The 27,117-nt window shown below is 41.2% G+C and overlaps 1 protein-coding gene across 1 annotated transcript in view; it reads right to left on the bottom strand.

Annotated features, from left to right (window-relative positions):
* Positions 1-27,117, bottom strand: part of zranb3 (zinc finger, RAN-binding domain containing 3) — a 161,146-nt gene that overhangs the window by 85,575 nt on the left and 48,454 nt on the right. The window contains exons 8-13 of the mRNA XM_079581858.1: positions 23,022-23,156; positions 11,875-11,994; positions 7,476-7,595; positions 5,586-5,765; positions 3,692-3,865; positions 1,128-1,521 (exon numbers count right to left, since the gene is read on the bottom strand). Of these exons, the coding sequence (XP_079437984.1) occupies positions 1,128-1,521; positions 3,692-3,865; positions 5,586-5,765; positions 7,476-7,595; positions 11,875-11,994; positions 23,022-23,156 (1,123 nt within the window). The remainder of the gene's footprint in view (positions 1-1,127; positions 1,522-3,691; positions 3,866-5,585; positions 5,766-7,475; positions 7,596-11,874; positions 11,995-23,021; positions 23,157-27,117) is intronic.

Below are 27,117 nucleotides of genomic sequence, written 5' to 3'. Positions count from 1 at the left end.
TCACATCTCACACATCTCACAGTAAGACAAGAGGCCACTGTTGCTGTAGGTACAGGCCTGGCAGCTCCACGTTAGGAGAAGGAGGAGGAGGAGGAGGAGAAGAAGAAGGAGAAGAAGGAGATGAAGGAGGAGAAGAAGGAGGAGAAGAAGGAGAAGGATGAGGAGAAGAAGAAGGAGAAGAAGGAGGAAGAGAAGTAGGAGAAGGATGAGGAGAAGAAGGAGTAGAAGAAGAAGGGGAGAAGAAGAAGGAGAAGAACAAGGAGAAGAAGAAGGAGAAGAAGAAGGAGGAGAAAAGGAGAATAAGGAGGAGACGGAGAAGGGGGAAAAGAAGGAGGAGAAGGAGGAGAAAAGGAGAAGGATAAGAAGGAGGAGAGGAAGACGGAGAAGGAAAAGAAGAAGATGGAGGAGGAGGAGAAAAGAAGAAGGAGAAGAAGAATAAGAAGGAGGAGACGAAGACGGAGAAGGAAAAGAAGAAGATGGAGGAGGAGGAGAAGAAGAAGGAGGAGGAGAAGAAGGGGGAGAAGAAGAAGGAGAAGAAGAAGGAGGAGAAAAGGAGAATAAGAAGGAGGAGATGAAGAAGGGGGAAAAGAAGAAGGAGAAGGAGGAGAAAAGGAGAAGGAAAAGAAGAAGATGGTGGAGAAGGAGCAGAAAAGAAGAAGGAGAAGAAGAATAAGAAGGAGGAGACGAAGACGGAGAAGGAAAAGAAGAAGAAGAAGATGGAGGAGGAGGAGAAGAAGAAGATGGAAGAGAAGGAGAAGGATGAGGAGACGAAGAAGGAGGGGAAGGAGAAGAAGGAGGACAAGAAGGAAAAGAAGGAAGAGAAGAAAAAGGAGAAGGAGGAGGAAAAGAAGAAGGATGAGGAGAAGAAGGAGTAGAAGCAGAAGGGGGAGAAGAAGAAGGAGAAGAAGAAGGAGGAGACGAAGGAGGAGACGAAGAAGGGGGAAAAGAAGAAGGAGAAAAGGAGAAGGAGAAGAAGAATAAGTAGGAGGAGACGAAGACGGAGAAGGAAAAGAAGAAGAAGAAGATGGTGGAGGAGGAGGAGAAGATGCCTATGTCCAGCCCAGCGTGCATTACTCTCCCTATGCCATGGGAGACAATTCAGTTTGGTTTTATCCTGAAACTCTTACCGGTGGGCCTCGGTGCTTCACAGATCTCGCAGTAAGACAGGAGGCCGCTGTTGCTGTAGGTACAGGCCTGGCAGCTCCACGTTTTGGCCGTGCTTCCGCTCGCCGCCAGTCGCCGCGGGGTCAGAAAGGACGCGAGCGGACTGTTAGCGCCGCTCGTCCCCCCGAACGTCGCCCTCCTCTTTCCCCCGAATCGAGACGCCGGACTCGGGGTGGACTGCGGGGTTTTCAGCCTCTTCTGCCGCGGGGCGAAGTCATCCTCCGGAGTGGCGGCGCTCTCCTCTTCTTCAACAACCGGAGGCGGCGTGGATTCACTCCCGACGCGCTTCCGCTTCTTTTCGGCGCTCGCTTTCGGCGACAGGAACGACCTGATGTCATGCTGCTTGTTCTTCTCAAACTGTAAAACAAAAAGATGCAAAACACAGAAGCTTTTCAAAATCTTCCTGCATATTTCCCTCGCCGTGTCACTGAGCGATTATTCTAAAGCCGGATGTAACATTTGAATGCAAAACCTTGGCAGTAAATACAGAAATGTGATTAGAAAAAAAAAAAAAAAAGCCTACCTACTGTGAAAAAAGGACCACTCGCTATTGTCTAGGCCACAAAAAGCCACATTTCACTTTGACAGTAATTCGGATATAGAGACCTTGCTTAGTTCAAACGCACGCTGTCAGGAATAAAGGCAGAAAATCAAAATGAAAAGCATTAGTTGTTTCCGATCATGTAAGACGACGCGGAACTCAAAAACAGTGAACAGCGGTTTGAAATGTCACCGACAAATCTGCAGAGGATTTACTCTTCATAAGCATTTTTATTTACATTTTCTTTTACACCTATGGCATTCATTCTTTCTTTGTTTAGTATCTTTTGTCACATTTGTGAACATTTTCTAGGCACTTCCAAAACCACATGCTATTCCGTTATTTACAGAGACTTATGATCTACGGCTTTCCCTTAGAAGTGCGTGGTATCAAAGAATCAAAACAAACATGGCGGCTGATGGTCGAGTTTGAAGAAACGAGGTCAAACTTGTGGGAGGAAAAAATGCTGTGAGTTGGATTGAAAGGAAATGGATTGAAATAGTGCTTTGATTTATTTATTTATTTCTTTTAAGTGAATATTTTCTGTACAAAAAGAGGCAAATTAAAAGAAATATTAAAGATTGAGTCTGTTGAGGAAACATAATACAGCCTTAATTATTGAAATGAATGTACAAGATGGCGTCTCTGGAATCGCCTATAAATGGTCAAGTTAGAAAAAAAGAGGGAAAAGAACGACTTTTTCACCTATTACCCCAAAACTACTTTAAATTAACATATTTACAGTGTACTAAATGAAGATACAGAGATATGGAGAGCAGCAAAGAGGTTCAACAGCCCATAAATACATAAATAACAGAGAATGCTAATCATAATGCTGATGCTAGCTTCATGTTCCATGCTTATGTTAGCTTTGAGTGCTGGGCTTTCACTTTTACAAGACAATTTGCCAAGAAAGAACATTCATAATGGCCTGATTTTGAGTCAACATTATTTGTGTGTGATAGATATATGTTTTTTGTTTATGATTTTCCAGAAAAATGTAAAAAATTGTGATTCCATTGAGAAACTTCCTCGCCTCCACAGTAGGCCACGCCCCTTTGTATGACGATCATACCCTAAAAAGGAACCCAAAATGAACTGTTATTGTTTTTGATTCAACTCCTGGTCAAAATGGGAATGAATTGCACCCATAGAATATTTGACACAACTTTTTTTTTGCTTTAAATTGAAGTCAAGTCCGAGTGCTGAGGGCAGCAATTTAACCTCTTAACCCTACCGTTTGGCTTTACCCAAATCTAAAAGCTTCTTGTCAAAATGTGTCAAAAATAACCAAAATGAGACAAAGACGAGGATGAAAATTCAACAAAAGAGCGACAAAAAACCCAATAACAACTGATGGGGAAAAAAAGGTTAAAAAAAAGTGATGACAACGCGAGGAATAAGATCCATTTAGATCCGTTTTCTAGGTCTTAGCTTTCAAATGAGGCGCTACACTGGTCTATAGACTGTGTGTACTTTCAATACGCCTTCATGGCTTCTATCATTGTTTGTGACCTTATGGATTTGGGTGAAGACGTGCTTAGTTAAGGCGGGGGTTAAGATGTTCATGTTTCAAATAAATAATAAGCCAAATGAATAAACAGTAAATAATAACAGCGATCGCTTGTGTGCTTTTTCTGTTCTGCTTTTCTATTATTTGTCCTTGAAGTGTATATGTGTCCCTTTAACAGTTCAGTGAAGCCTTCTGTTAGCTTCCTGTGTGTGTGTGTGTGTGTGTGTGTGCGTACTGCCTGGCCTACAGTAGAATCCTATTGTCTGTCAAACAGCACATTTCTGAATGCGTCACTTCAGGAAGGGTCCATAAAAACACATTGTATGAGAAAAGCATTAGTCTTCTCACCGCACATGGCAGCTCACAACTCAACTCCACAATAGTGACTGGGACATTTTTCACCAGCGCCACCATTGTGTATATATATATTTATATATTTCCTCCCTCTTGACAGAGCAGTCGATCAAACTCACATGAGTGAAGAACACATCCTGGCTGACATTTTGCGAGCTCCCCCCGGGGGGCAGCACCATCTCGCTCGGGGTCCAGGCGCTGGCGAAGTTCAGGAAGTCCCATTTGTCCCTGTCGCCTTCGTGAGCGTTTAAATACTCCTTCCTCCCGTTCAGCGTGCTGCCAGTCACCGTCTCCTGAAGGCACAGACACGGGGCAGGAGACTGGTGTTGTGACACGCTTACACGGCCATACATCAACATTATCGATCGCGCTACAAGACAAAAGAGGGGCGGGAATATACTTTTTATATGTTCCTTTGTTACACTTTAACTGTGTCACACGCAAGACTTCTTTAACTTAAGAAATCACATTTAGTAGAGCAGTAACAATGCCTTCTATAGTGCTTCTGATTCAGGTGTATGTAATTGTTGAATGTCTAATACTGGATTAGAAAGAGACTAAATTGAAACATAAATGAAGGAATCAATAACTCAATCAATAACACGGATGGTATGAATGTGAGGTCCCAAACCTTATTAAAAATCTAATGCTGAAGTTTTACATTTTAACATTAGATTAAAAGCCTTATAGATACAGGCGGCATCTCGTCATAGAAGGGGGCGTGGCCACACTTTTTGGCCATTTACAGGCAAGATATAAACTTATTTAACACAAATAAAGTCAAGTCTAAATCGGGCCCATATGGATGTTAAATCACAGCAGATTGTTCAGTAGAAGTGTCAAGCGTCAAGTTAGCATTCTCCATTATTTATGTATTTATGGGCTGTTGAACCACTTTGCTCCTCCCCATGTCTTTGTATCTTTATTTAGAAGAAAACTATATTCATAATTCAGCGTTTGTTAAAGTAGTTTTTGAATAATTAGAGAAAGTTTAGATCTCCAAATTGTCCACAGTCCAGAGATGCCGTCTGTATCTATACCTGATTTCTTTTTTTTACAAACAATGAAAGAGGAAGCCACTACGGTAACTTAATATGTTAGTTGTAGTCTAAATTCATTCCTAACTTTCCCAAGACATTTGTAGAATCCGAATTCTTCACAGGGATGAGATTAAAGTTACATTTCACAACTTACGGGAATGGGTCAAATGCAAGGGACAAATCAAGTCTGTCTTAATTGTAACATTTAAAGGGATATTGCAGGACTTTTTGACATAGGGCCTCATTTCCTAGTTATCCAGAGTCTTGTTGATTTCTGGAGATTTTCTTCTTTTTTTTTTTAAATTCATGCAGTTCTTATATTTGAAGAGTTTAGTGGTGCTAAGCTAGTGCTAGGCTAGTGCATGTCTATGGTAACTAGTAGCCTGCATTAAAAACAGTCTGACCCAAGCACAGAGCACCTGAGGCAAATCACTTATAACACCAGACTACCCATATAAATGTCTGTGTTGACTGAATAATTTTAGAAATATAACCATTTTGCATTTAAAATAACTTATATTTGAGCAGCATCAGCTTCCTGGTTGTAGCTACTCAGCGGCGGAGTGATCTGCTCGGTTACCGGATCTATAGTAGTTTGTTTACCTGCGGCCACATTACTACATGTGGAATTGACAAAGGAGCTTTCTACAAATCAGATATGGCAACATTTGGAGGACGACCCCATGATTTTGAAGGGGATTTTAGTGCAGGCTACAAGTTACCATAGACATGCACTAGCCTAGCACTAGCCTAGCGCCACAAAACTCTTCAAATACAACGACTGCATGCATTAAAATAATATATATCTCTAGAAATCAACAACACTCTGGATGTGAAAAATCCTGAAATATCCCTTTAAGCTTTTGAATTAAGGCGAATATGGATTTAAAGTCGTCATCTTCCCAGAGTTTAGCCCACGCCTAAACACAGCGACAACACACTTCTCCTCAGACCCGTTTGCGCCGGCTCTGACCTTCTTGTTGAGCATGCCCCACAGGACGGTGTCGAAGGTGCCTTTGGCGATGAGGTAGTGCACGTTGACGGAGCAGGTCTGCCCGATGCGGTGCGCCCGGTCCTCCGCCTGCTTCATGTGGCCCGGGTTCCAGTAGAGCTCGGCGAAAACCACGTGAGACGCCGCCGTGAAGGTCAGCCCCTGTGGAGGACACGGGCTCACTCTCACCACAGCGGCAGGTGACTTTAATAAGACCTTTTATGTCTTTCAAGTGAATGCAAAACTTCATGGAGTCGGGCTGGAGGCACCGACACGGCAAAGGATCCTGGAGTTGTTTTCATGTATTCTACTAATTATCAAAATCTGTCCAGGCAAATAATCATCTATAATCCTGTGTATGAAGCTTATGAAGTGCAAAATGTGTCAGTGTTGAACTGTGACAGCAGGAGGCGCTTTATTAGGAGCATAAGGTTGATTTATTCAGAACATTCATGTTTAGTAGGCACTTCAGAGTGAGCTTGTTTGAAAGACAAAAAATCTGCAGATATCAAAACAAAAAACAAGTCTCTATCTGTTATGGTTCTGAAATTACAAGCACAAGTCTGCAACATAAAGTGGATAAAATACGATCTGAGCTTCTGAGGCGTACAAACTTGAGACCGATTTTTATTGCGATGTTTCACAGCTCCCCTGAGGCTGAGGAAATTGTAACGCTCTGACTGTGTTCATTCCAATGCAAAAAAACGGGAAGTCTCTATCACTTTCAGCTCCGGATATATCGACCTTTTATCTGCATTGTATCGGTCGACCTCTGGTTACATCATATACCACGTCATATACTGAACAAAAGTACTACAGTTACTGCACATGTGTACCGCCGATCTTCCATGTGTGCATCATATCCAAGGACACATATCGTCATCATGCTTGTACATTTAAACACATGTGGAGCGTATAATTCTGTATATTGTAAAAGCCCATGATAATATTCTGAAGCTTTTGACCCGCACACTTAAAAAAGGGATGGGTACCATTACGTTTTTTATCAATACCGGTACTTTATACTTGGTTTTCGATACTGGTACTTAAACGATACTTGGTTTTCGGCACGGATAAGAAATTATTTGTCATATAGAACCATAAAACAAATGAATAATGTTCACTTATTCCTTCTCCTTCGATTTCATTTCATTTTATCATTTGCTTGAGATGAAAACTGATAAACTTCCTTTAAATATAAAAACACTTTCCACATGTCCCCCCATTTTTCATGTTTTTTCCCTAAATTTTCCATATTTTTTCCATAATTTTCCGTTAATTTCCAATTTTTTTTTCCAATTTTTCCCAGATTTTCTTGTACATGTTTTTTCCCCAATTAATTTTTTTTTTAATTTTGCTAATTTTTCTACAAAAAGTTTTTCCAAATTTTGCCCTAAATTTTCCCATTATTTCCCCAAATTTTTTAACTATTTTCACTTTTATTTATTTTGCCTAAATTTTCTTTTATTGTTCTAAAAAATGTGTCATGTTTTTCCCAAATGTTCCCAAAAAATGCTATTTTTCCCCCCATTTTTGCCCCAAATTTTCCCATTTTGCCATGTTTTTTTTAAATTTACAATTTTTTTTCCCTGAAATGTACTCACATTTTTTCCACATGTCTACTCTCTTTTTTTTTATTCACTTTTTTCCAATTTTTTCTTTTCAGCAACAGCATCAAAACTCCAATGTAAAGATTTTCCATTTCTTTTCGGTTCCTGTTTTCGATACCAGTAGTACCTAAACCTTTTTTTTTTTCCAACACCAGACTGGTCTCTACTCAAACATCCCCACATCTACAACCCCTGTCCATCCTGTCCCGCCCTTACATTTAGAATAACCCTCTTGCCTCCGCATGAGTCTCATGTATTGTACCTGTCCCGCCGCCTGGATGCTGAGAATGGCCACTCTCGTCTCTGGATCCGTCTGAAACTTGTGCACGAGCTGAATCCGCTCGGACGAGGGGACGCTCCCGTCTATCCGGATATAGCCGGCCTGTAAAAGAAAAGAAGAACTAACTGAGGACACCATTTTGAGGTTTCTTTGAGTCAAAATGTGCTCGTAACACAATGTCTTTTGTAAGTGTCTGAATGAACATGTTTTGAACACGCTAGAGGACATGCTATTGTTCACCTGGTTGCTATAAATATTTCAATGACAAGGTTGTTAGAGCCGGCGTATCCAAAAGACATTATGAGATTGTACCATTTTAAAGCGGTGTTGGAACAAAGAACTGCGGCGTGTTTTTATTCACTAAACTTGAACTTGACACCGGCTAATGCGCAGTGTGGGGAGAGCGATCCTTTTGAGTCGGGCTCGGGTCCTGTGGAGCATTTGTTTATTGTGAATGGGATATTGTAGTTGTATGAATATGAATAGGCCCTCGCTGTGTGCGGATGGTTGTTTTGGCTGTTTCAGGGTAAAGAAAGGTCAAACAAATATGAACAGAGGGTCGACGAGTTTGGAATAAACTGCGCAGAGTTGTTGGGAGTTTGGAGGAAATGGCGGCGTGTTGTGAGGGGGATGTGTGCGGGATGCAAAACGTTATCGACAAATGTGTACTTTAATGATGATGGGTATAGTATTAGCAACACATTACATTATAGCCAAACATGCCAGATGTTATATTAAGTTTGAGGATTTTAAAGCAGAACTAAGTAACTCATGCCCCTATAGGCCTGCAGGTGTTGTAGCATGTCACAGTTTTTTACTCATTAATTGTCCGTGAGAGTAAATACTACGCTGACAGAAAAGACAAAGGGACAGAGGGATATTGTTCATCCAATTACACAATGGAGATCATTTTTTTCACACAAACCCGGCTGTAAATACAGTTTAAGTGGTGCTAGCCCGCCGTTAGCTTTGCCCATTAGCCTGTTAGCTTCTTCGTCGTGTGTAGTGTGCCTCTGACCTGGTGTAGGAAAGCTGCAATTGTGGTTTTCTGGCCAGAAACACCAGGGGGGATGAAAGACCCCCCCAATCATCCCATTAACACTTGTATTTCCAAAGACATCGCGCATAGTTCCGGCAGCCATTTTGAATACCTGAGTAGAATTGTGTGGTACTACAACATGTATCTCTACTCAGGATGAACATGAAAACGACTGATTGACAGTGGCTTTTTTATGTACTCGTAATCATTGCTCAAGAAGATAACAGTTAAAACACGGCCCCAGAGACGCGCGTTAATGTGAAGAAGCCAGTCAAGACGCTAGCATGCTACCGGTTAGCAACTGTCATCAACCAACTGTCAATGGCTTCAACACGATAAACACGTGTGGCTCACATATATGCTCACTGAGGAAATACTACAGTAACTGCTCTGACCTCTGTCACATGTTGTGGCCAAGGTTTGGAGAGGTGAGCTGCTGAAGGTAAATGCATGCTAACATCTTGGCTTCTTCACATTAACGCGCGTCTCTGGGGCCGTGTTTTAACTGTTATCTTCTTGAGCAATGATTACGAGTACATAAAAAAGCCACTGTCAATCAGTCGTTTTCATGTTAATCCTGAGAAGAGATAGTTACATGTTGTAGTACTGCAATTCTACTTTGGTATTCAAAATGGCCGCCACAACAACAAAGGTCACATGACGGAAAGGCATGTATAAATAGCCATAAATTGGTCCTTTACCCCTAATATAGGAATCTCCCTGTGTGGAATCTCCCTCTGAGGAAAGCCGGTCGGACGGGCCCTGTCCTGATCATTGTTGTGCCAAAATACAACAGCATTTTAGCACCACAGTCCACTGAGAAGAACGTCGTCTAGCGTCAAATCCAAAGAACATACAATGCGTGCTTTGTTTTCCCTGTAGAGAATAAGACTGTCTCAAAAGGGAGGCAATGATACAAAGAACATAACGTCCTCAAGTTGAAGCCAGGTTGAACTTTGTTGGACCGCCACGTCACGCCTCATGACACCAGGTGCAAACCCGATCCGTCAGGAAGTTTCGAGGCGTCTCCATGGCGCGGTGTTACTGCAGAGGCGCTCATCACCATCGCCGCTTTTTTTAGCCTCGACTCTTGTTAATTGGTACGTGCGAATGAACCGGAGAAGTGCGATCACACGTCGTACCGCTTGCGATGCATCCGAGAGACACCTTTCCGAGACCCCAGCCACGCTAACACAAAGCGCTAACGCCGACCGCTAGCGCACAAGCCGCGAACACGCCCCGTAGACACACCGCAAAACAAAGCCACTGTTTTTTTCCCAGACTTCAACAGGTGGCGGGCGCTGATGCTCGGGGAAGGCATTCGCGATGACTTGTGAAATTAGCTTTGGGAGGTTAGTAAGAGAAAAAGTTTACTTTCAGAAAAACAAGCAAAGAGTTTGAAAGAAAATGAATGAATAGCTAGCATTACGTAATCGCCGCAGCCTCCTTCATGTAATGATGTCCTCGATTAAGTTAAACAAGGAGGAAATTGTGCACTTTGGTCGTCTATAAGGCCAATTCATCAAACTTATGACAGGAATAGAGTCAAAGATATGTAGATAGCGGTGGACGGAAGAGCAATTTTCATCAAATAGATGTAATTCAAGGTATAAATGTAGTTTTGATAGGAGTTTTTTCTCAAATTTCCTAAGCATGAAATGTGATCAAAAGAACTGTATTGCTTTTGAAGAACCTCTTGACCCCCGCCTTAACCGAGCACACAGGTAAAAAGGAAACAAGGAATACAAACATCCCTCCTTGAACCGCCATCATAAAGTGGTGGAGGGGTTTGAGTGCCTGAATGATCCTGGAGCTCTGTTGTCAGGGTCCAACAGGTCCTCGGTGACGGGTCAGAAGCCCCTTATGAGAGACCAACAGGCCTGGTTTGAATCATGAGGACGTCCTTCTGTGGACCCACCACCTGCAGGAGGAGCCATAAGGGGCTGGTGCAATGTGATTTGGGCAGTTCCAATGACCCGGAAATGGAAAAGTGCAATGGATGGATGGAAAACAAACAGGCAAAAAAGATAAAACCACAAAAGATTCTTAACTCAATGAACAGTGAACAGGAAGTCCCTCAGCCTGTCTGAGGTGCAAGAGCAGTGCATTCCACAATGTTGGTTCTGCAACGAAAAAAACACGATCGCCTTTAGTTTCCTTTGAGTCCTTTGGACGACTAACAAAGAGGTTCACATCATTTTTTTCTTGTGTTGTCTGTGTGTTTTTGTTACATCTTTTAAATGACAAAACAAATATAAAAAAATAAACATGTTTTTGTAGATTTTTGGCGTGATTTTTTGGGGTGTTTTTTGTTGCTTTTATATCCCTTTTGTATATGCATTTTTGCCACATTTTCATACATTTTTCTGTTGTGTTTTTGTCACTTTTTGTTGTGTTTTTGCCACGTTTTCATCCATTTTTCTGTTGTGTTTTTGTCACTTTTTGTTGTGTTTTTGCCACGTTTTCATCCATTTTTCTGTTGTGTTTTTGTCACTTTTTGTTGTGTTTTTGCCACGTTTTCATACATTTTTTGTTGTGTTTTTGTCAGTTTTATTGTTGCTTTTCTAGCACATTTTGGTCACTCTTTTGTGGCTTTCTTTGTCCTTTTTCATCACTTTTCAGCATTTTTTTCACCGCTTTTTCATTGCGTTATTGTTCCTTTTCCTCGCTTTCATGACGCAAGAAACCTTTAGATTTAGGTGAAACCAAACTAAAGAAAATGTGGTCGGTTCAAGTGGGGGTTAAGAGACTAAACCACAGACCTCCACCAAGGCACCGATCATGTTGCAATCTTCATGTAAAAATGTGTGTTGAAATATGGCTTATACGACAGATGCCTGACAAAACACAGGGCAATGACGGCCCAAATGTTCTTCACAAAATCACATTTAAAAAAGGTAACTTCGAGATGAATGTTTGGATTCCTCTCTTCCAAGTCCGACGCTGACTGAATGAGACAGTGATTCACACAGACGTCTTGATAAACAGTAAATTGATTAGGCTTTAATTTCCATACACAGCTGTCAGTCTTCGCTGCCACTTCCAACAATAAACCTGAACAAATATCCAGGAATAGCAGATAATTACATGGACGTACCAGGTGTGGCGGCTGTGCAGGCGAGTTATTGCGGTCTAAATATAAACCAATCGAGACACTGTAGAGAGAGGCTATGGATATTGATCAGAGTTCCAGGCAAAATCGTTCCTGCCACCTAACTCCCATTCGTTTACTGCACACATGATTAGGATTGTTGAAGGGGGGCAGTGTGTTTTTGAAGGATTCGAAGCCGCTGTTGCACACACTTTCCGCAGCAGTCGACGGTATGAATGATGCAGCGTTACCTTGGCTTCGATGGCCGCCTCCGTGCACGCCTGGAGCATGGTCAGGTGGTGCGCGAAAACCAGGAACTTGAGCTGCTCTGCCTCCAGCATCATCGTAATGTAGTCTTTCACCGCTCCAGCCTAGACACGGCAAACAAAGGCACAGAAGCAGACGCAGGTTAAAGGGAGACACTGCGGGAAAAACTCTGTTTTTTCTATGTTTCATGTCCAGTGTTTGCTCGTGTTTGTAAGAATGCTTTCACCTGGAAACAAAGAGACAGTATCACCCAATAAATCTATAGAAAATCATAAAAGAAAAAGGCTTAATTTCTCAAAATACATTTTCTCACACCCTACAAACAACATTTCTACTAAAAACAGTATCAACGATCACCACATTAGAATTTTTCCCGAAGAATTCGTTCATACCGTATTTAATTTTTTGCATGAGTTTATTTTATGATGAAATAAAATATTCTACACTGTAAACTCCAACTCATTGCGGTTACTTGGAATAAATTGTAAACCCGATGCATAATGTTAAGCAATGGTTACTAGTATGAGTAAGAAGGATTTCAAAGTATTCATCACTTATCAAACAAGTTCTGATTACTAGACATGTTAGTACAGGCAACTGGAAAATCCTAGTACTGAGTACTTTTTCTTAAATATGGTCTCACCCTGTACTATCATTCTTAGTATTGGTTACTGGAATATTCCTGTTCTCTTTATGGTTTATAGTTATTCTCACTTATGAAGTTATGCAAATGTAATACAAGATATAAATGTTGTAAAAAGAAAAACAAAATATAGTCATAAAAAGTCAAACTATCTGACACTGAACAGTGTAAAACACAGAGGTTAATTAATTCAAAAGTTAATTTATTTCTGCTCATTTTATTTCAGTTCATTTAATTCAACTCAAAATGTGAAACTAATATATGATATAGACTCATTACACGCACAGTGACATATGTCAAGCCTATAATTATAATTTTGATGATTATGGCTTACAGTCCATTTTCAAAATATTCTAATTTTCTGGGATTTTTAATTTGGGAGCTTTCCAAACTGAGCCTTAATATTCAAAATTATAACAAATAAAGACTATAGATATCTCGCTTTGCATGTAATGAGTCTATCATATATTAGTTTCAGAGTTTAAAGCAGTACTAAGTAACTTGTTTACCTTAATAAATCCTTTCCGTAGTCCCTCTGAGGCTAATACAAGTGTTAATGTGATGATTGGGGGGTCTTTCCAGAAAACCAGACTTGCAACTTTCCCTGCACCGGGTCGGAGGCACAATACACACTAATAGAATCACGAAGAAGAAGCTAACAGGCTAACGGGCAAAGCTAACTGCGGGCTAGCACCACTTAAACAGTATTTACAGCCAAGTTTGAGTGAAAAAAACTATCTCCATTGTGTAACTGGATGTACAATATCCCTCTGTCCCTTTGTCTTTTCTGTCGGTGTAGTATTTACTCTCACGGACAATTAATGAGTAAAAAAACACCTGCAGTGGCGCTTATGGCCTCTATGGGCTTGAGTTACTTAGTTCTGCTTTAAATCAAGAATTTGGCTTGCTCAAAGTAAAGGTCATTTGTGTCATTTTACACATTAACATAAATTAAACTAAACACAGTGTTTTTGAACGATGTCAGGAATCTGCAGCCGAAGCTTCACCCTGATGTCTCTGAATGATAGCTTCCCCGTTCACCTGCAGTGACTCGGAGGCCGACTATATCTATCAGCAGACGCCGCCCCGCACACATCGCGAGGATCGGCAAGATCAGTGAAGAAGTCAATTAATCACGGCGCATCCTCTCCGCTGTGATCGATCCGCCATCGAGCGCATGGAGCCCTGACTTGAAAAGGGAGCGAGGAGCAGAGGCGACCGGGCGCATTTGTCAGAGCGCCAGATAGTGAGAGCAAATCGATAAGTCACAAGTTGGAGATATGATTAGTGAAGCGCCCTTTCTTTCGCGGGATTTTTTAATTTTAATGACAATACAGGCGATAAATTGACCTTCTGAGTCCTGTTGATAGAGGCGCGAGGATAACCGGCTTTAATTAGTCTGGGTGCTTTGTAATAGATGCTGCTGGAGATAAAGCCATCTCTATGTCGCGTTACCGTGTGTTGATGCAAGAGGGAGAAGGAGAGTGAATATGTTCAATTAAATTTCAACAAAAATCCGTAAACACTTCCTTCAAAAGACACTAAATCGGGACCAAAACAAAGATAATATGGAGCACATTTTAAACCTCTTAACCCCCACCTGAACTGACCACATTTTCTACAGTTTGGCTTTACCCAAATCTAAAAGCTTCTTGAAAAAAAGCATCAAAGTAGCGCTAATAATGAGACGAAAATGAGTATGTAAACAAAGCAAAAAAAATTATAAAATGAGACAAAAATGAGACAAAATGTGACAAAAAAGCAACAATAAAGCAATGATTGAAAAATTGACAAAAAAGTTATGATAAAAAAAAGGTAAAAAAGTGATTTTTTTTGCAAACTTTTCTCCAGTTCTGCTTTACCAAAATCTAAAAGCTTCTTAACTGGAGAGCTTACAGCCTATAGGCCAGTGTAATGCCTCATTTGAAAGCTAAGACCTACAAAACGTTTTTCACTGGGGGTTTTTTGCCACATTTTTGTCACGTTTTCGTTGCTTTTTTGTAGTGTTTTGGCTACCTTATGTTTTTTATGAGTGTAATGTAACTGATCAAGGTGAAAAAAGCAACAAAAATGTGATGAAAACACAACCGAAAAGGACGAAAACATGACAGTCACAACAAAGAAGCTTAGTTCAGTTTTGTAGGTCTTAGCTTTCAAATGAGCCGCTACACTGGCCTATACACCGTAAACAAAAAACGTCAAAATAGCGTCAAAACGAGAAGAAAATGATGGTGAAAATGCAACAAAAACAGGCCAAAAAATCCACAAACAGAGCAACAAAATGTGACATAAAGGCAACAAAAAAGTGGCGAAAATGAGATGGAAAAAGAAAAAAGATGACTTCAGATCAGCTTTGTCGGTCTCAGGTTTGTAGGTCTCTCTTTGTAGGAGCTTTTAGATTTGGGTAAAGCTGAAATGGAGAAAATGTGCTCAGTTAACGTGGGGGTTAAGAGGTTAAACATGTCCGAATGTAGTTAAATTTCCTGAAAAACAAGCTCCTTATGATTTGTGTTTAATTAGAATGGAACGTGTTGAAACCTTTTAGTGAAATATCGCAATAATATCGTGATCGTGATATATATGGACAAAGGGCTTTGAATGGCTGAAAGTGTCTCCCCTCCTGCAGTGGTCAGTGAGTGGTCAGTATCACACAGGTGGTCGTATTGTTTCGCCTGATCTGTGCCTGGTTTAACCTTCTGTTTTTCTACAGCCTGACAAACTGTGCAGGCGGGAGAGCAACAGAAGGAGGGTATTTTCAGAATCTCCAGCTTTAGCAAAACCCCAAAAGAGGCTATTAGGCCGGTTACCTGTCAAAGTGACAGCTCAAACCACAATTACTGCAAAAAGTAAAAAGTTCACTTTCTCAACTGTTGTACGAGAGTTATATCCTGGCGTCACCTCCAGTCTTTCTACCTGTTGTTTAGCATTTCTTAATAGACCCGAGCCGTCTTTAGTGAATCCGCTGTACGTCGATCGAGCGGGCACTATTCACGGCGCGCGAGGCTAAACGATCTAAAAACAGGAGCAATTTCCGTGGGTTTGGCGGTGGGTGATGATGCCCAATAAGCGAGGGGCTCGTTCCAGCGCCCCCGGCCAAAGAGACAGAGGAAATGTCACAAGGAGAGAAGCAACTAGTGAGAGAGCGCAGGCCTGATTTGTCCTTACTACGCATTTCTGGAGACAGAATTCTGCTCCTACGCTCAGTGCCCTGACAACCACTCGAGCCATCACGTCCCAACTTCAAAATAATACTACTCAAGTATCACAGCTACGTACTCATGAATGTAGGAGAAGTATTGAGTGTATGGTTTAGGAGGAAGTTCTTATCACTGGCTTACATTGATACTGGTAAAAAGGCAGTTTATAGCATTAAGTAGTAAAGATAATGAGGTTTTCCTGACGGCACTTCTGACCCGAACACCTTTTTGAGTGACAGTGCAGGATTTTAGAGGCAGTTGTGGTGAATAGGTCTGGGCTAATTCTACACATTAGGACAGTGGTTCCCAAAGTGGGGCCTCAGAGTCACTACAGAAGCCCCCAAAGCTTGTCTGCAAAACAGGCACAATGAAAAATACATTTATCTGGACAAACACACCATTTTAAACCTGTATTTAGCCTGCTGTCATTGCTAGATGTTACTTTTTATGTCATTTTAGCTGTAAAATTAAAATATTCTTCTTCTCAGTGGAGTAAATTATTATGATTTGGGGGGCCACGAGAGATTTTCTGATGAATAAGGGGGCCGTGATGTCCTGAACTTTGGGAATGGCTGCATTAGGACATGGCTGGAACATGTAGAGGATTAGCATGTTTAAACTCCGTATAGTCCCTTTTAGTTTTGTCACTTTTTTGTCGCCCTTTTTTTGTTTCTTGTTGCTTTTTGTAACAGTTTCATCACGTTTTTATTGGTCTTTTGTCTTTTGTAACTTTAATGTTGCTCTTTTATTTTCAATCATTGCTTTTTTGTCAGTTTTTCAACCACTGCTTTTGACGCTTTTTTTCAGGGTGCTCTTTGATTTGGGTAAAGCCAAACTGGAGAAAATGTGGTCGGTTCAGGTGGAGGTTAAGGGACCATGAAGAGCTTGGAAGGAAGACCTCACTGATTTAGCGATATGTATAGGGATTGCCTATTATTTTCCCCGCTAATGAAGTAACTTCATGAGGGATGACAGGGGAGGGTTATTCTGTTAGTACATTTTTTAAAGTACTCCGCATTCCTCCACTTGTTCCTGTACATCCTGAGGTACAATCGCGAGTCCTACCCCCCATCACACCTGCTCACGAAGGGGGAGCTCCTGCGCCTTCTCCGCCGGGCCGGTAATTAGCCAACACGCTAGCTAATGCATGTCAGCGCCAGCCTCGCGACCCCCGACTCTGATCTCATCTGGGGGGGGTCCAAATTACTGACAGCTTTGGCTTTGCACGCATCTTTCCCCCCCAAACCCCCCACACCCCCTTCCTTTCCGTTGAGTTTAATTAGTGCAACACAAACTTCGCGCCGATGTGGGGGTGAGGAAGCGTTAGCTGGCTTTAAAGTCCGGCATCAGAGCTGTCCTCTCTGGGTAATTGGGAGCAGATGCTTGGCTGGTGGGTAAGGGCAATAAAAATAACCCAAAGAATTTCTGTTTTTTATATTTTCATTTTTTTCTGGTTGATCGGTGGCCAAACGCGGGACTGGCAAGAGCGAGGGTAGTCGGCAGAAGGAGGTCACAGTGACACACAGTACGGAGAATTAAGACTTGGTTAGGAATTAAAGGAAGGTGCACAAGAGCGTCACATCGACCGAGGATATCGGGCACGTGGAGGGGATAGACCTGCACCAAGGCGCTCAGACAAACTCGCAATGGAGCAGTTACGCTATAGCAATCATATGATAAGAAGCAAATGGGGATCTAGTTGGACTTAAACCTACACCAAGACAAAATTAGGATTAAATCGGTAATAATTAGAGGTCGACCGAGATCTTCAGGACCGAAAGTGATAGACTTCCCGTTCTTGCATTGGAAAGAGCAAAGTCAGGCCTTTAAAATGAGTCCTCCTACAACTTTTGAGGTCCAAGGGAAACAGAGAAACATCGTAATGAAAATTGGTTAGCTACAAATTCGTTAAATGTACTGTAGGTTTCACTAAACCTCAGTGAATATGGACATGCTGCATGTCATTTTGAAGCACAGAATCGCTGAGTTAGTTTTAAAGCAGAACTTGTTTACCTTAATAAATTCACATTTCCTCTCCCCCTGGTGTCTCTGGCCTGAAAACCACTCTTGCAACTTTCCCTGCACCGGGTCGCAATACACACTAATGGAATCATGAAGAAGAAGCTAACAGGCTAACGGGCAAAGGTAACTGAGAGCTAGCACCACTTAAACAGTATTTACAAGTTTGAGTGAAAAAGATAATCTCCATTGTGTAATTGGATGTACAATATTGGATAGCAACAGTATGCTAAGGCTAACAGCAACATGCTAAGGCTAACAGCAACATGCTAATGCTAACAGCAACATGCTAATGTTAACGGCAACTAATCAAAGCTGGGACAGAAACTATGACTGAACCACCTAAAGTAATAAAATAAAATCGGCCACAGCTGGAGCAGCCAAGTATTTATGTTTTTACAGGATTATAGACCAGACATTTGGAAAAATCGGTCAAAAATATCGTCTGAGCATATCGGTATTGGCCATCAACCTCTAGTGATAATAAGACTAAACAAGAATCAAACTGGGACTAAACCAGGACTAAAGGTGGACCAAAGCCTAGAACAACAGCACATGTGTGAAGCGTAATAATGTTCTACAACTGCTGCGTTTCACTCACGGTTTTATCAATGGATTTTAAGTGGGGCTCCCCCTGCTGGCAGCTATAGGAATCATTTTCTTAAAAAAATAACCTCCAGCTCCAGGAGTGCATGATGAACACACTTGGACCACAGAACGGCTCAGAATCGACCATGTTGGATTATGGGCTTTAAAAATGTGGAGTTTTTGGGTTTAAACTATGACACGTGTAACATAATCAGGTAGTGTAGAACGAGGCGCTGAAACTGTAGAAGAAGAAACAGCTACTTTGTGACTCTACAATCTCGATGGCCAAAAGCTCTCCACAAACTATCTCCTCCACGTCCGATGGCGCTGCTCTCACCAAAACAAACGTGTCCCACCGGAGATTATCGGGCTGATGTGAAAAAGCCTGAAACCAGCCTCCACCATCATCCTCATCCAGGAAAAGAAAGTGTACCTAAGAAGTCTAAGAGGAGGAAATGAGTATTGAGTACTCTGAGGCGTCTGGGCAGTGGGCAGACGGGGCTTAGTAATAAAAAAGCAGGTTTTAGTGGTTTAGGCTAAAGTGAGCACAAATCCAATCAGGGAACCTCTGCGAGAGCAGGGCAGTCGCGAGGAGGGGAAGAGCCACATCCATGATTGCGTTTGGTGGTTATCTCCGGTCTTAGTTAACCCCGGGGCCGGCCTGCTCACGCTAAAGCGTTCTAACGGCTAATTGAGAGGAGGGTCAGCTCTCCAACTCAACACGTAATGAGGGAAGGTTAATATATTTAGAACAATTATTTACTCAGGGATGATAAGCGCAGCGGAGAAAGAGCAGTCCTCCACATGTAGCACATACTTGAACAAAACTATATTAAATTATACTTTAACAATAGATTAGGGCCAGAACTAATGATAATGCACCTTTTATTTAGTTCAATTTACTAAAAATAGTGAGCGCAAGTAAAGGCAGGATGACAGCTGTTAAAAATGCTTAGATATTGTACATTTACAGGTCTATAGAAATTGACCAGCTCATTGTGGGATGTACTCATCCAGATTTTTTATATTCCGATCCAATCCGATATTCTAAAATATTGTTTGTAATATATATTGCAATCCGATACCTATATTTTCAAAGCATTAAGAATGATAAGATAAGATAAGAGTGTTTATTTGTTATTATAACATCACCAAAAATATTGCTTGGCTTTTGTAACAGACCTACTGAGTTAGGTCATGAAAAAGAACCAAATCAGTATAGAATATTTCACCTATATCTTCTGCATAACTTAATATACATAACGGAGTTTAAAAATGCTAAAATGATGTATTTTCCTCCTCCTAAATGTTCCAGCCATGTCCTAATGTGTAGAATGAGCTCTGACCTGTTCACCACAACTGCCTCTAAAATCCTGCACTGTCACTCAAAAAGTTGTTACTTTGGGTCCGAAGTCCGTCATGCATGAGCTTAATATAGAAGTTGCAGTTCTACGTATGACCAGAGGTGGCAGTAGTGAGTATAAAATGGCATAGTGCTAAATCTGGTGCAGCCATCTTTTTAATATAACTGCATACAAAAATACAATACAAAATGCGTCTGCGGAGGTTGAAACTATCTCACCGATTAGATTCCCCTGGCTCGTAGCTTTCCAATGATAACAGCATGTTCATTGCTTAGATTTAGGTGGTAAAAGTTATGTTTTTAAGCTTAAGAAACTCGATCCTGGAGCCAATGTGATGGAAAGAAAAGGCGCCATGCTAACCATACATACGCCGGGTCACTAAAAGGTAAAATATAATAAAACATAAAAAGTTCCATAATGCAGCTTTAATATGTGAAAATGTGAACTACATTGGATGGAAAACATCAGTACGACGGAGAGCCAACACAAACATATCTAATAAACTAAATTATACGCATCATTACACTATATTCCTGGTTCAAGGACCCTCTCCAAGACATGAAAAGGTTGAAAGTGAGACAACGTAATGCGTGATTTGCGACTGGTGCTGAAAGGAAGGGAACGACTCAGCGGAAACAGCATTAAAAACACTCACTTCTGAAACAAATAAATGCTTTGCAAAACCTCACACAGCACGGCATCGCCTCATTCATCTTTCAGATTTGTCCACAGAATCACTTTTATTTTTCCCAACCGATGCTGGTCTTAAAACGGGGGGAGAAAAAAAAAAAAAAAAAAACTACAACACCTCCTGTAGCTGTTACTGATATAAACACCTTATTACTCTTCTTACTATTGCGCCGATTGCTCCCACCGCCGAAACCCCCCGGCGCCGCAGAGGCTACCGTAAACCCATCAAACGTTTGCAGTAACTTGTTGGACTCTCACCGCCCGCCCTTCTGACCCCCCCCCCCCTCCCTTCTGATGCTCATATCCTTTTCTACGCCACTTATTTTTCTCTCATTAAAAACGAAAAGAAGAAGAAGAAAAAAAAACATATATAAGTGCCATAAAAAACGGGCGCCGCGGAGAAGCCGAGTTTCCATGGCAACAGCACGGCGGAGATGCTATTTCGGTGCGCGGTGTAACTTGGTGATAAGGTGTAATCATGCCATAGCTGGACACGGCTAAATAATACAGCAGCTGTAACTCCCCTGCTTTGTCTAAGTGCTCTTCCGACCGCCGGCCGGCCAGCATGGGGGCCGTTACCATGGAGACGGTTTGGTAATTTCACCTATATGCTTATTGTTCGTCGCCTCTGAGGCCCCCCGCTCTCGTTTGCGGAGAGCCGGGTTCTGGTCGCACTTGTAAATCAAATGGAACGGCTCGGTTTGTAAGTTGAAGTAACGCGTGCGGTTTGGAAAGTACTTCTCGCACTTCAGATGCTGCGGGGATTAAGCGCCAGAAGAAGGTGCGAAATCGGCTTCTGCTGCTGAAGGGTTTCAAATAGGAGTTATAGCGAGGATAGGAATAGGCGAACATGGGACAGAAGAACTCAGGGAGGGCAAGGATCACGGTGTATGATGTTTACCGGAGTGTGGGCTGGCGTGTTTGACGTAGAAGAGAGAGACGAATAACTGAAATGTGAGGGAATGGATTTATAGATAGTAGGGCTGGGCGATATATCGATATTTAAAGGGGGGGTATTATGCAAAATGGACTTTTTCAAGCTTTCCATCATGTTATTATGTCATTCCCTCATTAAAAACATGCCTGAAGTGTTGCCTTGGCACATTCACGTATTTTTGAGTAATCTGTTAAAACTCTGATGGCGGCCATTTTAGGGATAGGTTTGCCTGAGTCCTCCTAGGAACGCCCCCACCTCCTGGAGACGCCTCCGAGCTTTCGTCACCAGCCGAGTAACCAACCACTGCTCCTCAGCAGAACCCCCTCCCCACTGATGCCACAGACAGCGTGTGGAGGGGGCGTGTCGGAAAGAGTCAGAGGTTCTTAAAGAGACAGAGGCCTATTTCAAGCCATTCACTACAGCCATTTTGAGAGAGCAATTTTATACAAGGCAGTTATTTTAATTTAAGGTTTCGTCATCATTGTAGTGTGCTATAAACTGGTGCTATGTGATTGAAAAAAGCATAATACCCCCTCTTTAAGATATATCGATATATTTTTAAATAATGGAATAGATACAGACGGCATCTCGTCATAGAAGGGGGCGTGGCTTCACCAAGGGGGAAAACAGAATCTTTTCCCCTCTTTTTAGCCATTTTCTGGTGGAATATAAACTTATTTATCACGCATAAATAAAGTCAAGTGTAACTCGGGCCCATATGGATATTTTCTCACAGCAGATTGTTCAGTAGAAGTGAAAAAACGTCAGTTGTAGCTATCGCTAGCTAACCGTTAGCACTAGCCCGATGCTAACATGTAGCATCAAGTTGGCATTCTGCATTATTTATGTATTTATGGGCTGTTGAACCACTTTGCTCCTCCCCATGTCTTTGTATCTTTATTTAGTAGAAAACTATATTCATAATTCAGCGTTCGTTAAAGTAGTTTTTGAATAATTAGAGAAAGTTTAGATTTTTCTCCAAACTGTTTTCCCCTTAACTTTTTTGTATCTATGATTAGCTTTGTTTTGTTTTCTTCTTTTAAGAGTAACCTCCGCTTCTCGCTCACACCAAACTTTCTTTCTGCAGCTCGATTAGCCTGCAGTGCCCTCTAGTGGCATGTGAAATTATACCTTTCAATTTTTAAAAAAGGAAAAAAACGTATAGTCCGGAAAATACGGAATACGAGATTTCTAAAATGTACCTTACGAAAATTCAAAATCAAAGGCAAATGTACGTATTTCAAGATGACTTTCTGCAGTGATCGAGCCGACAGTTTTCCAACAACATAACACCTACTGCTCAAAGTTAATTACACCACATCTCCAGCCATGGACGCCTCGCCTGATCTTCTTATTGGTGCCGCATGAATCTTAATCATTCAGTCTCTCCCCTGTTGAGCGGTGCCTCGTGTCCCACTGGGGAGGCCTCGGACGGTTTTAGCATCCCTGGCCTAGATCAACGCAAAGTGGTCGGACAACAACTTGGACAACTTCACTCCTCAGATGAGTGAAGAAGCGAAGAAGACATTTTTTTTCTGCTTAAGTGTAACTATGACTATTTCTGATGATGCTCCGTGACGATACACACTGACATTTAATTTTAATTGCTGACAAGTGCAGGGACCGTACGTCTTCCTGCCGTGCCCCGGGGACACGCCAGCTCTATGTTTAGACCACCTGCTCCCCTCATTACCTTTGCGATGGCGGTCTGCTTGTACATTTGTGTGACCAGCCCCATGACTTCAGTGAAGGGGTTGTCCGCGGCGACGGCCTTTGACCCCATCCCCTTCATCAGGCGCTCCCACTCGGCGAAACTGGATGCGGCCTCCTGTTAAAATGGAAGGAGATGGAAAAGACTGTCAGGTAATTGGGTACAGGTTTTTTGCTTTGCTTTTATTTGTCCGATCCTTGAGCTGGGATTGATACAGGACGAACTCCAGTCAGGACTCAGGTGAGGAGGGAAGAAGGTCAAAAACTGGAAAAATGTGACACAAAAAAAAAAGACAAAAAAATCGACAAAAATGTGACAAAAAAAACCCAAAATGTGACAAAAAAAATATGAGAAATCAACCAAAATGTGACAAAAAAAAACCAAAATGTGACTAAAAATATATATAATGAAAAAACAAAAAAATTTGACCAAAAAAAACAAAATGTGACGAAAAAACAACCAAAGTGTGACAAATATATATACAGTATATGAAAAAATTTAAAAATGTGGAAAAAAACAAAAAAATGTGGAAAAAAAGAAAAAAATGTGATGAAAAAACCCCCAAAATGTGATGAATAAAACAAAACAAAAATGTGACAAAAAACAACAAAAATTTGACGAAAAAACAACAAAAATGTGGCAAAAAAAAATAAAATATGATGAAAAAACAAAACAAAATGTAAAAAAAACAAAAAAATGTGACAAAAAAAAAAATATATATATATATATATGGTGAAAAAACTAAAAAATGTGACAAAAAACCAAAAAATTGTGATGAAAAAAACCAACGAAAATGTGATGAAAAAAACAACAAAAATGTGACAAAAAACAACAAAAATGTGACAAAAAACAACAAAAATGTGATGAAAAAAACAACAAAAATGTGACAAAAAACAACAAAAATTTGATGAAAAAAACAACAAAAATGTGACAAAAAAGAACAAAAATGTGACAAAAAACAACAAAAATATGATGAAAAAACAACAAAATGTAACAAAAACAAAAAAATGTGACAAAAAAACAACAAAAATATGTTGAAAAAACAACAAAAATGAGACAAATAACAACAAAGATGTGGGGGGGGGGAAATGTGGCGAAAAAGCAAAACATTTCTTTGACAAAACCCCCCCAAAAATGTGACGAAAAAACTAAACAAAAATTAGATGACAAAACAACAAAAGTATGACAGAAGAGCAACAAAAATATGACAAAAAGAGCAAAACATATAAAATGTGGCAAAAATGAGCTGGTTTTGATCCAGGAGAAACTCAAGTCAGGAGTCAGATTAGGACTAAATTAGGTCAACCCCAGAATTCAACATAACTATATTTACTGAAGACGATACATAGACTAAACTATCCAGAGAAGGGAAACTACAGGGACTAAAATGGGATTACTAAAGCCTAACCAAATTAAAATCATGCAGGACTATACAAGCTAGAATGAAACCAGGACTAAGCAAATTCAAGCCCAAGCCGGGACAGAGATTTCACTGGCACTAACCACGACCACTATTTGAGAAGCCCACTTTTCTTTTCATCCTTCCTCTCCGCGCGCACTTGTTCTCCCGCTGTTTTTGAGATATAAAGGGCAAAACAATTAATGGTGCTGCTCGATGTCCTACTTTTTTTTTTTTTTTTTTACTTGGAACGGGAAGAAAAGCCAAAAGAGAAATGTACTATGGTGAATTCCCAAGGATGCCCCCCCCCCCCCCCCTCCCCTGTACTTTCTACTGTGCAGCTTGCGTTAGGTGGGTCACGCGCGTCGCCCAATTATAGCCCGTATGTGACAAGCCGGGGTCGAAGATGGAAAAGCAGCCGGCCCGGGACGATAAATCAAAGAGGCGCGGCGTGCTCTCAAGGTGATTGGCCAGGAGTATTTAAAGGCGGGATAGGGGAGAGGAGCAGAGGTGTGGAAAGACGAGGCGGCATGTGCTTTCTTCATAAATAAGATGTTTTCGGGACATCTGGGTTGGGGGGATTTATCATCACGCCCGGGCAATTAGCGGGGAAGGGATTTTGTTGGTATTTTCTTACATGGTAATACAGCATCGTCTTGACAAGAAAAAGTCTCGCCCCACAGTAGGCAAAAACCTCCAGCTAAAAGGCACTGCAGTCTTGTCCTGCCGCTGGACACGGGGCCTTAAACGCGGTCGCGTTTTGTGACCACAAAATCAATATTATGGGAAAATAAAGGTTCTGTGTTTAGCATTAAAGCACCATGCTAAACAGTGGAGGGTGAGTCGGGACCCAACCCCACTCTTTTTTTAAACTTAGCAGATTGTTCAGTAGAAGCGAAAAAACGGTAGTTGTAGCTCTAGCTTAGCATTAGCTCGATGCTAACATGAAGCATCATGTTGAACCACTTTGCTCCTCTCCATGTCTTTGTATCTTTATTTAGTAGAAAACTATATTCACAATTCACAATTCAGCATTTATTAAAGTAGATTTTTCTCCAAATAGTTTTCCCCTGTTTTCAAACATGACCATATATGGGCAATTCCAGAGTTGCCGTCTGTATACAAAAAAGCTACAAAGCTACAAAAAACAGCAGTCGTAGTCGTTTTTTTTCCCGCTTCTATGGAAGCCACGGGTCTCACTTCAGCTTTAATTGTGATGATTGTTTCTGTAACATAGACATAGTTGTTAGAATAGCCAATCAACACAAAAAAATGTCGGGCTGAAATCATAGACATACGCAGCAATTATGTTTGAATTATTTATAATCACATAATACTTTATTTTTCGCTTCTACTGAACAATCAGCTGTGAATAAACATCCATATGGACCCGATTTAGACTTGACTTTCTTTGTATGTGATAAATAAGTTCATATTTTGCCAGAAATGGCTAAAAAGAGTGAAAAAATTGTGTTTCCCAAAAGATTCTGTTTTCCCCCTCAGCAAGGCCACACCCCCTTCTATGACGCGATGCCATCTGTATCTATGGTCTGGGTGAATACTCGATTCTGATTGGCTAACTGGCATGCGTTAAAACTATAAAACGCACAGCTAGTCCGACAACAGTTAAATCATGTTCTGTAAAATTCGGGAAATTCCACAGTTTCCATGGAGATCTGCCATCTTTGCAGCTGTTAGCATTCATTTCCATAGACTAACATTAGCTAAAAAGAGCATAAAAAGTGGAGAAAGCCGTGGAACAACTCCGTTAGCTGCTGAGTTACTGCTGGTAAATACATCTAACTCACTCAAGTGTTTTAATGTGAACAAGAACTCCAAACCACAATGAAAAGTTTCAGTTTGTGTGACCATGGTATAAGCGAATTAAACAACGAGGAGCCGTGCGTTACACAGTTTTAACGCACTTCACACCATGGACATGGATTTACTGATGCTAAAACCTCTACTATTTCAAATGGAGTACCTAAAAAAAGACAATATCACTATTTCTGCCATTGATAACCCATGGACAGGTTTAGATTGAAGGTTTCTGTAAGTTGGTGTCTAAGAGTGTGCTAACAGTGCTTTGTGAATTATCTTCCTAACAAAGATTATAGTGTGCAGTGTTCAGGGGAAATGCGCTATTTGTAAAGAACAGAAAAAGTACATGGCAACGGCTGAACTACTGAAAACTACTTAACCGCTCATTTCAGCTTTAATTGTGATGATTGTTTCAGTAACATAGACATAGTTGTTAGAATAGCCAATCAACACAAAAAAATGTCGGGCTGAAATCATAGACATACACAGCAATTATGTTCGACACACATGATACTTTATGATTCTCCTCCACTCTGAGAACAAAATACCAGTTTGTCGTCAACACATCAGGCAAAGACCGACTATCCCGACTTGGCATCTTTTGTGGCTCCGTCTAATTAAATTCCTGTTCAGCGACACCAGGAAAAGTGTAAATTTCCGGCGGATTGAGCACGTTCTTGCGGCGCTGCATTTCAAACGGAGCAGAACTGTGAAACATATGGCTACACTGGAGCTAAAACAGGACGATCCCCCTATGATTAAGCACATACTATGGGCTAAGGGGGCAGGGGGAGGGAGAGAGAGATAGTTATGCTGCATATTAGGATTAGCATCTTCAATATCAGGAGAAATGTGGAC

Source organism: Gobius niger (assembly GCF_951799975.1).
Source record: "Gobius niger genome assembly, chromosome: 23".
Classification (NCBI taxonomy): Eukaryota; Metazoa; Chordata; class Actinopteri; order Gobiiformes; family Gobiidae; genus Gobius; species Gobius niger.
The sequence above is the reverse complement of the archived record's forward strand: the minus strand, read 5'-3'. Positions and strand labels throughout refer to the sequence as shown.